Genomic DNA, 15,639 nt, shown 5'->3' with positions numbered 1-15,639 from the left:
TTAGCGTCTAGATGCCTGAAGGTATGTCCAACAATAATTGGAGCGAAGTCAGACAGGGGTGCACAGGACACCAGAATTGGAGCGATGCAGAGATCGGTGTTGCACGGTTGGAAGAGGTTGCAGAGATAGGAGGGGTGAGGCCATGGAGGCATTCAAACACGAGGATGAGAATTTTCAAACTGAGCCATTTAAGAGAACTAGTGCTCAACAATTTGCCCCATTGGGGGAGGAAAAAGATACTCAATGGTCAACATGGTGGAGTCCCTAGCAGCTCAAGTAGGAATGTAGCCTGCAGTGACCATTCTTTGACGGTAGAGGGAGCTTTAGCAGAGACACTGGTAAAGCTAAAACTCAACATGATTCCTTATGTCAATGCCTCCATTTGTCCATTTCAATTAGTAACTTTTCATTGCCTTACACCAAGCCAAGCTTTATAGTACCCAATGAAACAGCTTCAATTAGCTTTATTTAGTCTGTTTACTGAATTAAATAAAACACATTAGAATTGAAAACAAAAAAAACTAGCGCAATGAACTATTACCCAAGGCATTACAAAAGCACAGCACCAAATCACCCACAGGGCTGTGGTCACAAGTCACACATACTCTCCAACAGGATCCTTTGGAAGGACAGGGGCTCAAGCTGCCCACTGCGACTTTGGAAATGTCGGATGATTAATTCTCAGTTCACTATTCAAAAATGGGTGTTCCAGAATTCAGTATTCTTGGGTCAAAGGCAATATTGAATAAGGAATTAGATGGCAAAGGCAGAAGCAGCACAGCAATATTGAGAGGACCCAAATAAGTTGCATTTACATAGCACCTTAAACAAAGTAAAACATTACAAGGTGTTTCATCAATGTGTAATTGGACAAAAATGGATGGCAAGCTGAAGGAGGATATTAGAAAGAAAAACTAAAGTTTTGTTCAAAGAGATAGGTATGAAGGGAAGAATGGTAGACAGGCAGAGAGGTTTAAGGAGGGAATTTCAAAGCTTGGGGCCGAGACAGCTGATGGTATGGCTGCCAATGGTGGGCAAAACAAGGGGACAGAGGTAGCGGGACTGTGGATTGGTGCTCTGGTAAACCTAACTCCCATGAACTTCCCAATTGGATGCTTTTCTTTAAGTTGCCTGAGGCCCACCCCTCTCCTGCAGGAGGTGGGGGAAGGGGAGGCCGTTACCTCCCATTTGGTAGTTTGCTAAAGGGAACAGTAAACATGAGGCACAAGAGGGCACAGAGGAGACTAAGCACCAAGGTTCAACGCCTATTCACCCTTGCTTATCTACTGCTTGCAGTATGGGCGGGGGCAACATACATGAAAATATATTACTCAAAAAATATTCAGGCAATGAAACTGGGTTCACTAGCCCTCAATCTTAATGACCAAAACTTAAAGGTTGAATCAAATTGATCTGCATAATTGCACTGTTTCAAATGTACCAGACACTGGATTTTAAATCCACTGCTTTAACGTTGGCCCAAGTGACTGCTAAGTTCAGAGTCTAAATAAGTTAAGAATTTTTAGGAATAGGGAGGTCCAGGTGAAAGATAATGTAGCCCTTTCCCAGACAGACCTCTGCTATTGTCCAACTTTTTACTGAAGCTTCAGGGTTAATATCTAATCTTTATCCTGGCTATCCAGAGACCCTCTGGTCAGAATAAGCTTCAGACTTCATTTCCAAACTGGTTTCAATTTCATACTTGACAGTCAGGATTTTGATCCTCCCAATTTATCTAGACAGCTATTGACACATCATTTGTCTATTCAATGTATTAATGCTTCTACCCATTACTTGACTGAAATGATCTGCTACATCACTCCAAAAAGACCTTTGTTTATATAAATATTCTCTCCCCCCACCCCCCCCCCCACAACTTTTTTGATATTAATATGCAGCCCAACTCTTACTTTTGTAAAGGTGGTAACTGACCAGCTGTGCTTTTTCAGTATCTGCAGTGTTTTGTTTTTACTCACAAAGAGGACATGCTCTGAAGCAATGCATGAAACCCAGGACAGGAAGAGAAAGTCAACACAAGTAGAACCAGGTCAAGTACAATAAGTTGAGAGGGGAAGTGAAGAGGAAAATTTGACTGGCAATTAACATAAAAGGGAACCCAAAAATCATCTTCTAGCTTGTAAACAGGAAGCAGGTAGTAAGAGGTGGGGTGGGGCCTATTATGGGGAAAAGAGGGTGATGTATACTTAGAGGCATGGGGCAAAGCTAGAATACTTAACGAGTACTTTGTATCAGTGTTTGCTAAGAGGATGCTGACAAAATATAAGAGATGATGATTGAGGTAATGGATGGGGTGAAAAATTGAGAGGCAAGAGGTACTGGAAAGGCTGGCTATGTTTAGGAGTCAATAAGTCATCTGGTCTGGATGGCTTGCATCCCAGGTTGCTAAAGGAGGTGGGGGTGGAGACAGAAGGACTTGCCATAATCTTCCAATCTTCCCTAGATATGGAGGAGGTGAGAGAGGATTGGAAAGTGGCAAATGCAACACCCATATTCAAGAAAGGGTGTAAAGACAGTCCTAGCAACTATAGGCCAGTTAGTTCAACATCAGTGATGGCAAATCGGGGGGGGGGGGGGGGGGGGGGAACCAAAAACAGGTACTTGGAGAGGTTTGAGCTAATTAAGGAGACAGCACGGATTTGTAAAAGGCAGATCATGTTTGACAAATCAATGGAATTATCTGATAAAGTAACAGAGAAGGTTGATGAAGGGAGTGCAATGGATACTGTCTTTTTGGATTTTAAGAAAGTATTTGACAAAGTACTACATAAAAGGCTGGTAAACAAAATTGAAGGTCATGGAATAGGAGGGTCAGCGGATAAAAAAAACTGGCTTAAGGACAGAAAACAGCGACTCGTGGTAAATAGCTGTTTTTCAGACGAGAGGATGATAGACAGTGGTGTTCCCAAGGGTCAGTGCTAGGATCACTGCATCTTTGAGAGTGACTTGGATACTGGAAGAGGGAGTAACGTTTCAAGATTTACCGATGATACCAAATTTGGAAGAGCGGCAGTGAGGATGATACAAATCAACTGCACTAGCAGAATGCACAGACAAGTGGCAAATGGAATTTAATACAGTGAAGTGTGAGGTCTTGGCAGAAAGGATGGGCTGAGCTCATATAGACTTAATGACACAGTTGTAAAGAGTGTGCAAGGACAGAGGAACCTGGGGGCAGATGTGCATCGATTTTTGAAGGTTGCAGGACATAGTGAGAGTGTGGGCAGCAAAACATAAGAGGATCTTGGGCTTCTTAAATAGAATCATTGAGTACAAAAGCAGCAAAGTTATCCTGAACCTTTATAAATCTCTGGTTAGGCCGCAACAAGAGTATTGCGTCCAGTTTTGGTCATCAGTCTTTAGGATGGATGTGAGAGGGTGCAGAGGAGATTGACCAGAATGGTTCCAGGGATGAGCGATTTTAGCTGCAAGGTTAGGTTGCAGAAGCTGGGGTTGTTCTCAGAGGAGCAACGGAAATTGAGGAGATTTGATGGAGGTTAAAGATTATGACAGGTTTGGATAAGGTAGACACAGAAAAACTGTTCCCATTAGCTGATGGCACAATGACTAAGGGACACAGATTTATGATATTGGGCAATAGACGCAGGGGGAATGTGAGGAAGAACATTTTTTTTTTTAAAAACACAGCGAGTGGTAATGACCTGGAACTTGCTGCCTACAGGGCAGTGGAGGCAGAGACGATCAATAATTGCAAAAGGAAACTGGATGGACACCTGGGGAAGATAAACTTGCAGGGCTACAGGGATGGAGCGGGGGAGAGGGACTGACTGAATTGCTCTACAGAAAACGGGCATGGACTCGAAGTGCCGTAAATGACGGATGACTATACGACGAAGTTTCAAACAGATGAACAACAATGGTCGAGGTCTGGTAAACAACAGAAACAGGACAAGACACTCATGCTAAATCATTTAAACGCAACTGCTGAGAAGGTCCATCTCTGAAAGTACTCCAGGATATAGAGAGCTATGGGAACCAGGTGTGAAACAGCAACAGAAGGCTGGTAGCCATGGTAAGCGTAGATTGTCCTCTTCAAGTGCGGATTTGTTAATAGCTCTGGAATGGTTTGCACCTTTGGTCATCCTCGCTCCCCTGTGACCAGATGTTCATGCAGCAGTAAAACAACTACAGGCAATAATGTATAACATTGCGTTAGGAAGCACAGATTGTGTAAATGGGAGTAGAAAGTTACAAAAGGGACTGACAGATTAAGGCGAGTGGGCAAAAGGATGGAAGATGGAATTGGATGTAGGGAACTGTGAGGTCATCCATTTGGGATCCAAGAGAAAATCAGAGTATTTTCTTGATGTTGAGAATCTAGGAACTGTGGGGGAACAACAGGAATCACATCTTCAGTTACAAAAAGTACTCAAAAGCTGGCAAACAGGTACAAAAAGTAATCAAAGGTCAATGGATGTTGGCCTTTATCTCAAGGGCTAGAATACAAAGGGGAGGAAGCAATGCTCCAGTTGTAGAGCCTTGGTTAGACTCCATCTGGAGTACTGTATTACCAGAAGGATATACTGGCCTTGGTAAGGGTACAGCACAGATTCACCAGAATGATAACAGGGCTTAAAGGGTTAAATTATACAGAGAGTTTAGAAGATTGAAGGGTGCTCCAACTGAGCTCTTTAAATTGATTAAAAGATTTAGAGTCATAGAGTCAGAGTTATACAGCACAAAAACAGGCTCTTCGGCCCATCGTGTCTGTACCTGCCATCAAGCACCAAACTACTTTAATCCCATTTTCCAGCAATGGCCCATAGCCTGGTATGCTATGGCGTTTCAAGTGCTCATCTAAATACTTCTTAAATGTTGAGGGTTCCTGCCTCTACCACCTCTTCAGGCAGTACGTTCCAAATTCCAACCACCCTCTGAGTGAAAATTTTTTGCCTCAAATCCCCTCTAAACCGCCTTAAATCTATGTCCCCGGTTATTGACCACCCTGCTAAGGGAAAAAGTTTCTTCCGATCTAACCTATCAATGCCCCTCAATTTTGTATACCTCAATCATGTCCCCCCCTCAGCCTTCTCTGCTCTAAGGAACACAACCTTAGCCTATCCAATCTCTCTTCAGTGCTGAGATGCTCCAGCCCAGGCAACATCCTGGTGAATCTCCTCTACAACCACTCCACTGCAATCACATCCTTCCTATAGTGTGGTGCCCAGAACTGTACACAGTACTCCAGCTGTGGCCTAACCAGCGTTTTATACAGCTCCATCATAACCTCCCTGCTCTTATATTCTATGCCTCGGCTAATAAATGCAAGCATCCCATATGCCTTCCTAACCACCTTATCTACCTGTGCTGCTGCCTTCAGTGATCTATGGACAAGTACACCAAGGTCCCTCTGATCCTCTGTACTTCCTAGGGTCCTACCATCCATTGTTTATTCCCTAGCCTTGTTAGTCCTCCCAAAATGCATCACCTCACACTTCTCAGGATTAAATTCCACTTGCCATTGCTCCGCCCAGCTCACCAGCCCATCTATATCGTCCTGTAACCTAAGGTTTTCCTCCTCACTATTTACGAGACTAATTTTCGTGTCATCTGCGAACTTACTGATCATACCTCCTATATTCACGTCTAAATCATTAATGTACACTACAAACAGCAAGGGTCCCAGCACCGATCCCTACGGTACCCCACTGGTCACAGGCTTCCACTCGTAAAAACAACCCTCGACCATCACTCTCTGCCTCCTGCCACTAAGCCAATTTTGGATCCAATTTGCCAAATTTCCCTGGATCCAATGGGCTCTTAGCTTCTTAACCAATCTCCCATGCGGGACGAGGCGGAGAGTATCGTGGATAGCACATATAGAGAGATGGTCACACGCAGGCTCAAACCCCACAGGCAGGAGGGGAATGGGTGACCACCAAGCACAGCAAAAGGACTAGGCAGGCAGTTCAGGAATCTCCTGTGGCTATTCCCCTGCAAAACAGATATACTGCTTTGGATACTGTTGGGGGGAATGGCCTCTCAGGGGAAAGCACCAACAGCCCAATTCGTTGCAGCATGGTTGGCTCTGCTGCACAGGGGAGGAGTAAAAAATGTGGGATGTAACAAGTAGAGTTGATGAGGGGGAGCCAGTGGATGTGGTTTATTTGGACTTTCAGAAGGCTTTCGACAAAGTCCCACATAAGAGATTAGCATGTAAAATTAAAGCGCATGGGATTGGGGGTAGTGTATTGCGATGGATAGAAAATTGGTTGGCGGACAGGAAACAAAGAGTAGGGATAAATGGGTCTTTTTCTGAATTGCAGTCAGTGACTAGTGGGGTACCGCAGGGATCAGTGCTGGGACCCCAGCTATTCACAATATATATTAATGATTTAGATGAGGGAACTAAATGTAATATCTCCAAATTTGCAGATGACACAAAACTGGGTGGGAGGGCGAGTTGTGAGGAGGATGCAGCGGGGCTTCAGGGTGATTTGGACAAGTTGAGTGAGTGGGCTAACGCATGGCAGATGCAAAATAACGTGAATAAATGTGAGTTTATCCACTTTGGTAGCAAAAACAGGAAGTCAGATTATTAACTGAACGGCTATAAACTGAGAGAGGGGAAAATGCAGCGAGACCTGGGTGTTTTCGTACACTAAGAACAAAGAACAGTACAGCACAGGAACAGGCCATTTGGCCCTCCAAGCCTGCCCTGATCACGATGCCTGCCTAAACTAACACCTTCTGCACTTCCGGGGCCCATATCCCTCTATTCCCTTCCTATTCATGTATTTGTCAAGATGTCTCTTAAGCGTCGCTATCGTATCTGCTTCCACCACCTCCCCTGGCAGCAAGTTCCAGGCACTCGCCACCCTCTGTGTAAAAAAACTTGCCTCGCACATCCCCTCTAAACTTTGCCCTTTGCACCTTAAACCTATGTCCCCTGGTAACTGACTCTTCCACCCTGGGAAAAAGCTTCTGACTATCCACTCTGTCCATGCCACTCATAACTTTGTAAACCTCTATCATGTCACCCCTCCACCTCCGTCTTTCCAGTGAAAACAATCTGAGTTTTTCCAACCTCTCCTCATAGCTAATGCCCTCCAGACCAGGCAACATCCTGGTAAACCCCTTCTGTACCCTCTTGAAACCCTCCACGTCCTTCTGGTAGTGTGGCAACCAGAATTGCATGCAATATTCTAAGTGTGGCCTAACTAAGGTTCTGTACAGTTGCAACATAACTTGCCAATTTTTATACTATGTCCCGACCGATGAAGGCAAGCATGCCGTATGCCTTCTTGACTACCTTATCCACCTGCGTTGCCACTTCCAGTGACCTGTGGACCTGTACGCCCAGATCTCTCTGCCTGTCAATACTCCTAAGGGTTCTGCCATTTACTGTATACCTCCCACCTGCATTAGACCTTCCCAAATGCATTACCTCACATTTGTCCGGATTAAACTCCATCTGCCATTTCTCCGCCCAAGTCTCCAACCGATCTATACCCTGTTGTTATCTGTGACAATCCTCAACACTATTCGCAATTCCACCAACCTTTGTGTCGTCCGCAAACTTACTAATCAGACCAGCTACATTTTCCTCCAAATCATTTATATATACTACAAACAGCAAAGGTCCCAGCACTGATCCCTGCAGAACACCACTAGTCACATCCCTCCATTCAGAAAAACACCCATCCACTGATACCCTCTGTCTTCTGTGACCGAGCCAGTTCTGTATTCATCTTGCCAGCTCACCTCTGATCCCATGTGACTTCACCTTTTGTACCAGTCTGCCATGTGGGACCTTGTCAAAGGCTTTACTAAAGTCCATACAGATAACATCCACTGCCCTTCCTTCATCAATCATCTTCGTCACTTCCTCAAAAAACTCAATCAAATTAGTAAGACACGACCTCCCCTTCACAAAACCATGCTGTGTCTCGCTAATAAGTTCGTTTGTTTCCAAATGGGAGTAAATCCTGTCCCGAATAATCCTCTCTAATAGTTTCCCTACCACTGACGTAAGGCTCGCCTGCCTATTATTTCCTGGATTATCCTTGCCACCCTTCTTAAACAAAGGAACAACATTGGCTATTCTCCAGTCCTCTGGGGCCTCACCTGTCGCCAATGAGGATGCAAAGATTTCTGTCAAGGCCCCAGCAATTTTTTCCCTTGCCTCCCTCAGTATTCTAGGGTAGATCCCATCAGGCCCTGTGGACCTATCTACCTTAATGCTTTGCAAGACACCCAACACCTCCTCCTTTTTGATAATGAGATGACTGAGACTATCTGCACTCCCTTCCCTAGGCTCATCATCCACCAAGTCCTTCTCTTTGGTGAATACTGATGCAAAGTACTCATTTAGCACCTCGCCCATTTCCTCTGGCTCCACACAGATTCCCATCTCTGTCCTTGAGTGGGCCAACCCTTTCCCTGGTTACCCTCTTGCTCTTTATATACGTATAAAAACCTTGGGATTTTCCTTAATCCTGTTTGCCAATGACTTTTCATGACCCCTTTTAGCCCTCCTGACTCCTTGCTTAAGTTCTTTCCTACTGTCTTTATATTCCTCAAGGGCTTCGTCTGTTCCTAGCCTTCCAGCCCTTACGAATGCTTCCTTTTTCTTTTTGACTAGGCTCACAATATCCCGCATTATCCAAGGTTTCCGAAACTTGCCAAACTTGTCTTTCTTCCTCACAGGAACATGGATTCTAATCAACTGACGTTTGAAAGACTCCCACGTCAGATATTGATTTACCCTCAAACAGCCGCCCCCAATCTAAATTCTTCAGTTCCTGCCTAATATTGTTATAATTAGCCTTCCCCCAATTTAGCACCTGCACCCGAGGACTACTCTTATCCTTATCCACAAGTACCTTAAAACTTATGGAATTATGGTCACTGCTCCCGAAATGCTCCCCCACTGAAACTTCGACCACCTGGCCGGGCTCATTCCCCAAAACCAGGTCCAGAATGGCCCCATCCTCAGTTGGACTATCTACATACTGTTTCAAGAAGCCCTCCTGGATGCTCCTCACAAATTCTGCTCCATCCAAGCCCCTAGCACTAAGTGTGTCCCAGTCAATATAGGGGAAGTTAAAATCATCCACTATCACAACCCTGCTACCTTTACATCTTTCCAAAATCTGTCTACATATCTGCTCCTCTACCTCCCGCTGGCTGTTGGGAGGCCTGTAGTAAACCCCCAACATCGTGACTGCACCGTTCCTATTCCTGAGCTCCACCCATATTGCCTCGCTGCATGACCCCTCTGAGGTGTCCTCCCACAGTACAGCTGTGATATTCTCCTTAACCAGTAATGCAACTCCCCCACACCTTTTACATCCCCCTCTATCCCGCCTGAAGCTTCTAAAGCCTGGAACATTTAGCTGCCAATCCTGCCCTTCCCTCAACCAAGTCTCTGTAATAGCAACATCATATTTCCAAGTACTAATCCAAGCTCTAAGTTCATCTGCCTTACCTGTTATACTTCTCGCATTGAAACATATGCACTTCAGTCTACCAGTGCTCAGCAACATCTCCCTGCCTGCTCCTCCTCCTAGTCCTACTGGCCTTATTTACTATGTCCATCTCATTTATTTCACTTGCTGTCCTACTGCTCTGGTTCTCGCCCTCCTGCCACACTAGTTTAAACCCTCCCGAGTGACGCTAGCAAACCTTGCAGCCAGGATATTAGTGCCCCTCCAGTTTAGATGCAACCAGTCCTTCTTGTACAGGTCCCATCTGTCTCTGAAGAGAGCCCAATGGTCCAGATATCTGAAACCCTCCCTTCTACACCAGCTGCTCAGCCACGTATTTAGCTGCACTATCTTCCTATTTCTAGCCTCACTGGCACGTGGCACAGGGAGTAATCCAGAGGTTACAACCCTAGAAGTCCTGTTTTTTTAAACTTTCTACCTAACTCCCTAAACTCCCCCTGCAGGACCTCGTCACTCTTCCTGCCTATGTCATTGGTACCGATGTGTACCACAACCTCTGGCTGTTCACCCTCCCCCTTCAGATTGCCCCCTGTCCGTTCAGAGACCTCCTTGACCCTGGCACCAGGGAGGCAACATACCATCCTGGAGTCTCTTTCACATCCACAGAAGCGCCTATCTGTGCCCCTGACTATAGAGTCCCCTATAACTATTGCTCTTCTGCGCTTTGTCCTTCCCTGCTGAACAGCAGTGCCAGCCGTGGTGCCACTGCTCTGGCTGCTGCTGTTTTCCCGATAGGCCATCCCCAACAGTATCCAAAACAGTATACTTGTTCGAGAGGGGGATAGCCACAGGGGATTCCTGCACTGACTGCCTGCCCCTTCTAGCGGTCACCCATCTATCTGCCTGCACCTTGGCTGTAACCACTTTTCTAAAACTCCTGTCTCTGCCACCTGCATGCTCCTAAGTGCATCCAGTTGCCGCTCCAACCGATCCATGCGGTCTGTGAGGAGCTGCAACTGGGTACACTTCCTGCAGATGTAGTCATCTGGAACTCTGGAAGCGTCACGGACTTCCCACTAGTCGCTGAAGGTAAGCATGCAGGTGCAACAGGCGGTAAAAAAGGCAAATGGTATGTTGGCCTTCATAGCGAGAGGATTAGAGTACAGAAGTAAGGATGTCTTGCTGCAATTATTCACAGCCTTGGTGAGGCCACACCTGGAATATTGTGTGCAGTTTTGGTCTCCGTATCTGAGGAAGGATGTTCTTGCTATAGAGGGAGTGCAGCAAAGGTTTACCAGCCCGATTCCTGGGATGGCGGGACTGACCTATGAGGTGAGATTGAGTCGGTTAGGATTATATTTGCTGGCGTTCAGAAGAGTGAGGGAGGATCTCATAGAAACCTATCAAATTCTAACAGGACTTGACAGGGTCGATGCAGGAAGGATGTTCCCGATGGTGGGACAATCCAGAGCCAGGGGTCATAGTCTCAGGATACGGGGTAAACCTTTCAGGACTGAGACGAGGAGAAATTTCTTCACCAAGAGTGGTGAGCCTGTGGAATTCGCTACAACAGAAAGCAGTTGAGGCCAAAACATTGAATGTTTTCAAAAAGGCGTTAGATATAGCTCTTGGGTCTAAAAGGATCAAAGGGTATGGGGCGAAAGCCAGAACAGGCTACTGAGTTGGATGATCAGCCATGATCATAATGAATGGCGGAGCAGGCTCGAAGGGCCAAATGGCCTACTCCAGCTCGTATTTTCTATGTTTATGTTTCTATGACCTTATCAAAGCCTTACGGAAGTCCATGTGGACTACATCAATTGCTTTACCCTCATCTACACATCTAGTCACTGCCGTGAAAAATTCAATCAAGTTAGATAGACACAATCTCCCCCTGACAAAGCCATGCTGACTATCCCTGATTAATCCCTGCCTCTCAAAGTGGAGATTAATCCTGTCCCACAGAGTTTTTTCCGATAGTTTCCCAACCACTGATGTTAAACTCATCGGCCTGTAATTACCTGGTTTATCCCTGCTACCCTTCTTGAATAATGGTACCACATTCGCTGTCCTCCAATCCTCTGGCACCTCTCCTGTGGCCAGAGAGGATTTGAAAATTTGTGTCAGAGCCCCTGCTATCTCCTCCCTTGCCTCACGTAATAGCCTGGGATACATCTCATCTGGGCCTGGGGACTTATCCACTTTTAAGCCCGCTTAAACAGCTGATACTTCCTCCCTTTCAATGCTAATTTGTTCAAGTATCTCACAAGCCCACTCCCTGATCTCTACACCTACATCGTCCTTCTCCCTAGTGAACACAGATGAAAAGCAATCATTTAAAACCTCACCTACGTCCTCTGGCTCCACACACAGATTGCCACTTTGGTCCCTCATGGGCCCTACTCTTTCCCTGGTTATCCTCTTGCCCTTAATATACTTATAAAATGCATTGGGATTTTCCTCTATCTTGCCCGCCAGTGTTTTTTCATGTCCCCTCTTCGCTCTCCTAATTACTTTAAGTACCCCCCTATACTTTCTGTACTACTCGAGTGCCTCCGCTGTTTTCAGCGCTCTGAATCTGACATAAGCCTCCTTTTTTTTTCCTGATTTGATGGGATAGAGGAAAACTACTGCCTTTGTTGGGGAAATCCAAATCAAGGGGACATAATAAAATTAGAGCCAGGCCATTGTGGGGTGAAATTAAGAAGCACTTTTCATACAAAAGGGAGTACGAATAATGGAGCTCTGTTCTCCCAAAAGGCTATGGATGCTAGGCCAATTGAAAATTGCAATATGCAGATAAGATTTTTGTTGGGCAAGAATATCCTGGGATATGGAGCAAAATGTATTCAGGTACAGATCAGCCACAATCCAATGAAAGGGCAGAAGAGGCTAAAGTGGCTGATTGGCCGACTTCCATTCCTGTATTCCAACTGTTTTCACTCAATTTTTGCACCATTTCACTCCAATTTGCTATTGCCGGTGACAGCTGCGGGAAGGGGGAACAGCAGAGGAAGGCGAGGTGCAAGGAACTGCAAGCAGCTTCAGTTAACTATTACCAGTCTTGAAGGGTTTGAAAGGCAAGAACGTTGGAGTCTCAACATCTACCCAAATTAAAATTTCATTAATACAAATTGACCATATCCTGCTTCTGGCTGTTCCTAAAGCTTCCCCTTTCAACAGGATGTTTGCACCAAATCAACCTGAAGGAAAAGTGGCTTTGATAGGCAACAGTAAATCCCAGCTTACTGTGCCCAGTGAACATAACTCAATTACCAATCAGTATATCTTCCCAGTGCACAAGCAGCCAAAACAGTACCACAACCAACTTCCCACCCAAAACTGGCACACTACAACTGCTCACTTTAACTTGCATTGGGTTCTCACCTGGTTACTGCCTGGCTTCACAACTGAACGTGCCTTACTCCGTCGAACTACAGAGTGGCTCTTCCCTACAGCCCCTGCTCTCTTCCTCTGCACCAATCCAACTTCCCGGGCCACCTTAACACTCGTTTCCTCCTTGCGCTTAGCACGAGACTCCAGCCTTCTCACGTCACCAGCTTCGGCTGTCGACTCTTTACTCTTCGCCCTGGCATTCCGTTTTGTGGCACCAAAATCTGGCGATCCAATCAGTCCGCGGTTAGCTACCTTACGGTAGTTCAGTTTCCTGACAGTCCTTCCACTGGATTTGAGCGTGTGGGTTCGGATGTGTGTTGCAGCCTCTGGGTTGGAGGGTTTGCTCTGGATGGACATCCTCGTCACTCTCCGACTCTGAAGCTCCTGCGACAGGAGAAGGGAGGCAGCCTCTGACACAGAAAGCTGCCGGCTCCGCTGCCCCAGTCTATGGGTTGGTGGGACGGCCTGCGGCTGAGATGGTCTACCTTGGACGGACATTCTAGTCACTCTCCTACTTCGAAGTCCGATGCATAACTCCTGGGCCAGCAGAAGTGAGGCCGCTTCAGACGTTGGCAGCTGCTGGCCCCTGCTCATCCCTCCGCCTACAATAGCTGAAAGCATGACTTCTTTTGGACGGGCCTTCTCAGTTGGGGGAGTGGGGGGAGGGGTGGGATTTACACTGCTGATGTTTAGGCACACATTTTACACAGCAACACCTATAAAAAAAAAACAAACAAAAAAACTGTAGAACCCCTTGAAATGATTCCCAATTCTAAGCTTACATCATTAAAAATTAACAGCCACGCCCACTCAGATCTAGAAGTAGAAGCCAGAGAATATAAGAAATAGGAGGTCATTCAGCCCTTCGAGCCTGCCATGCAACGAGATCATAGCAGATCTACTTCAACTCCACCTTCCCACCCTATCCCCATACCCCTTAATACCCAAAAATCCATCAATCTCGATCTTGAAAATACTCAATAACTGAGTATCACAACTCTCTGGGGTAGAAATTCCAAAGATTCACAACCCTTTCAATTGAAGAAATTTCTCATCGCCTTCCTACATGGTCAACCCCTTATGCGGAGACTGTGACCCCATATTCCAAGCTCCCTGGCCAGGGGATACATGCTCCCAGCATCTATCCCTTAAGAACTTGGTTTCAATTAGATCTGCTCATCTCATTCTGCTAAACTCCAGGGAATATAGGCCTAGTCTACTCAATCTCCTCACAGGAGAAGTCCTCATCCCAGGAACCAGTCCAGTGAACCTTTGTTGCATTCCCTCTAAGTCTAGTATATCCTTCCTTAGGTAAGGAGACCAAAACTACACACAGTACTCCAGGTGTGATCTCATCATAGCCCGACATAATTGCAGCAAGACTTCTTCACTCATATGCTAATTCCTTTGTAAATATAGGTCAATATACCATTTAGTTTCTTAATTGCTTGCTGTACCTGCAGGTTAACTTAGTGATTCATGTACAAGGAAACCCAGGACCCTGAATATCAACATTCTTCAGTCTCACCATTTAAAAAAAAAACTTCTGCTTTTCTGTTTTTCCTTCCAGAGTGGATAACTTTACACTTACCCACGATATTCCATCTGTCATGTTCTTGCCCATTTAACATGCCGATATCCCTTTGCAGCCTGTGTCCTCTTCACAGTTTACTTTCCCACCTAACTTGGTATCGTCAGCACACATTAGTCGCTTCCCTCATGATGTAGATTGTAAAGAGCTGAGTGGTACCTTGTGGAACCCCATAGTTACAGCCTGCCAACCCAAAAATGACCAGTTTATACGTACTGTTTTCTGTCCATTAACCAATCCTCAATTCATACCATTGTCCCCAATCCCATGAGTTCTAATTGTAATAACTTGTGTGGTACCTTATTGAATGCTTTTTGAAAATCCAAATACGCTACATCCTCTGGTTCCCCCTTATCTACCCTGCTAGCTATAACCTTAAAAATCTAACAGATTTGTCAAACATGAGATGTCCAGCCCTACCTAGATTTCATGACCCTGTCAATCGTTTTTTTTAATTCATTCATGGAATGTGGGCATCACTAGCTATGCCAGCATTTATTGCCCATCCCCAATTGCCCTCGAGAAGGATGTGGTGAGCTGCCTTCTTGAACCGCTGCAGTCCATGTGAGGTAGGTACACCCACAGTGCTGTTAGGAAGGGAGTTCCAGGATTTTGACCCAGCGACAGTGAAGGAACGGCGATTATAGTTCCAAGTCAGGATGGTGTGTGAGACTTGGAGGGGAATTTGCAGGTGGTGGGTGTTCCCATGCATCTGCTGCTCTTGTCTTATGAGGTGGTAGAGGTCACGGGTTTGGAAGGTGCTGCCTAAGGAGCCTTGGTGCGTTGCTGCAGTGCATCTTGTAGATGGTACACACTGCTGCCACTGTGCGTCGGTGGTGGAAGGAGTGAATGTTTGTAGGTGGGTGTCAATCAAGTGGGCTGCTTTGTCCTGGATGGTGTCGAGCTTCTTGAGTGTTGTTGGAGCTGCACCCATCCAGGCAAGTGGAGAGTATTCCATCACACTCCGGACTTGTGCCTTGTAGATGGTGGACAGGCTTTGGGGAGTCAGGAGGTGAGTTACTCGCCTCAGGATTCCTAGCCTCTTGACCTGCTCTTGTAGCCATGGTATTTATATGCTACTCCAGTTCAGTTTCTGGTCAATGGTAGTCCCTAGGATGTTGATAGTGGGGGATTCAGCGATGGTAATGCCACTAAATGTCAAGGGGAGATGGTTAGATTCTCTCTTGTTGGAGATGGTCACAGCCTGGCACTTGTGTGGCACAA

At 45.9% G+C, this 15,639-nt stretch overlaps 1 protein-coding gene across 9 annotated transcripts in view; it reads right to left on the bottom strand.

Moving 5' to 3' along the window:
• The window catches only part of LOC137382858 (uncharacterized), an 80,019-nt gene that overhangs the window by 37,750 nt on the left and 26,630 nt on the right, over positions 1-15,639 (bottom strand). For 7 of the 9 annotated variants that reach the window (XM_068055379.1, XM_068055378.1, XM_068055382.1 and 4 more), the window contains 2 exons: positions 14,416-14,598; positions 12,816-13,540 (listed from right to left, as the gene is read on the bottom strand). The exons of 1 other annotated variant lie outside the window; for it this stretch is intronic. In XM_068055379.1, the coding sequence (XP_067911480.1) occupies positions 12,816-13,445 (630 nt within the window). In that variant the 5' untranslated portion in view covers positions 13,446-13,540; positions 14,416-14,598. The remainder of the gene's footprint in view (positions 1-12,815; positions 13,541-14,415; positions 14,599-15,639) is intronic. One more of the 9 variants, XM_068055385.1, reaches the window with a different exon arrangement.

The sequence above is a fragment of the Heterodontus francisci genome, chromosome 23 (assembly GCF_036365525.1).
Source record: "Heterodontus francisci isolate sHetFra1 chromosome 23, sHetFra1.hap1, whole genome shotgun sequence".
NCBI lineage: Eukaryota > Metazoa > Chordata > Chondrichthyes > Heterodontiformes > Heterodontidae > Heterodontus > Heterodontus francisci.
The sequence above is the reverse complement of the archived record's forward strand: the minus strand, read 5'-3'. Positions and strand labels throughout refer to the sequence as shown.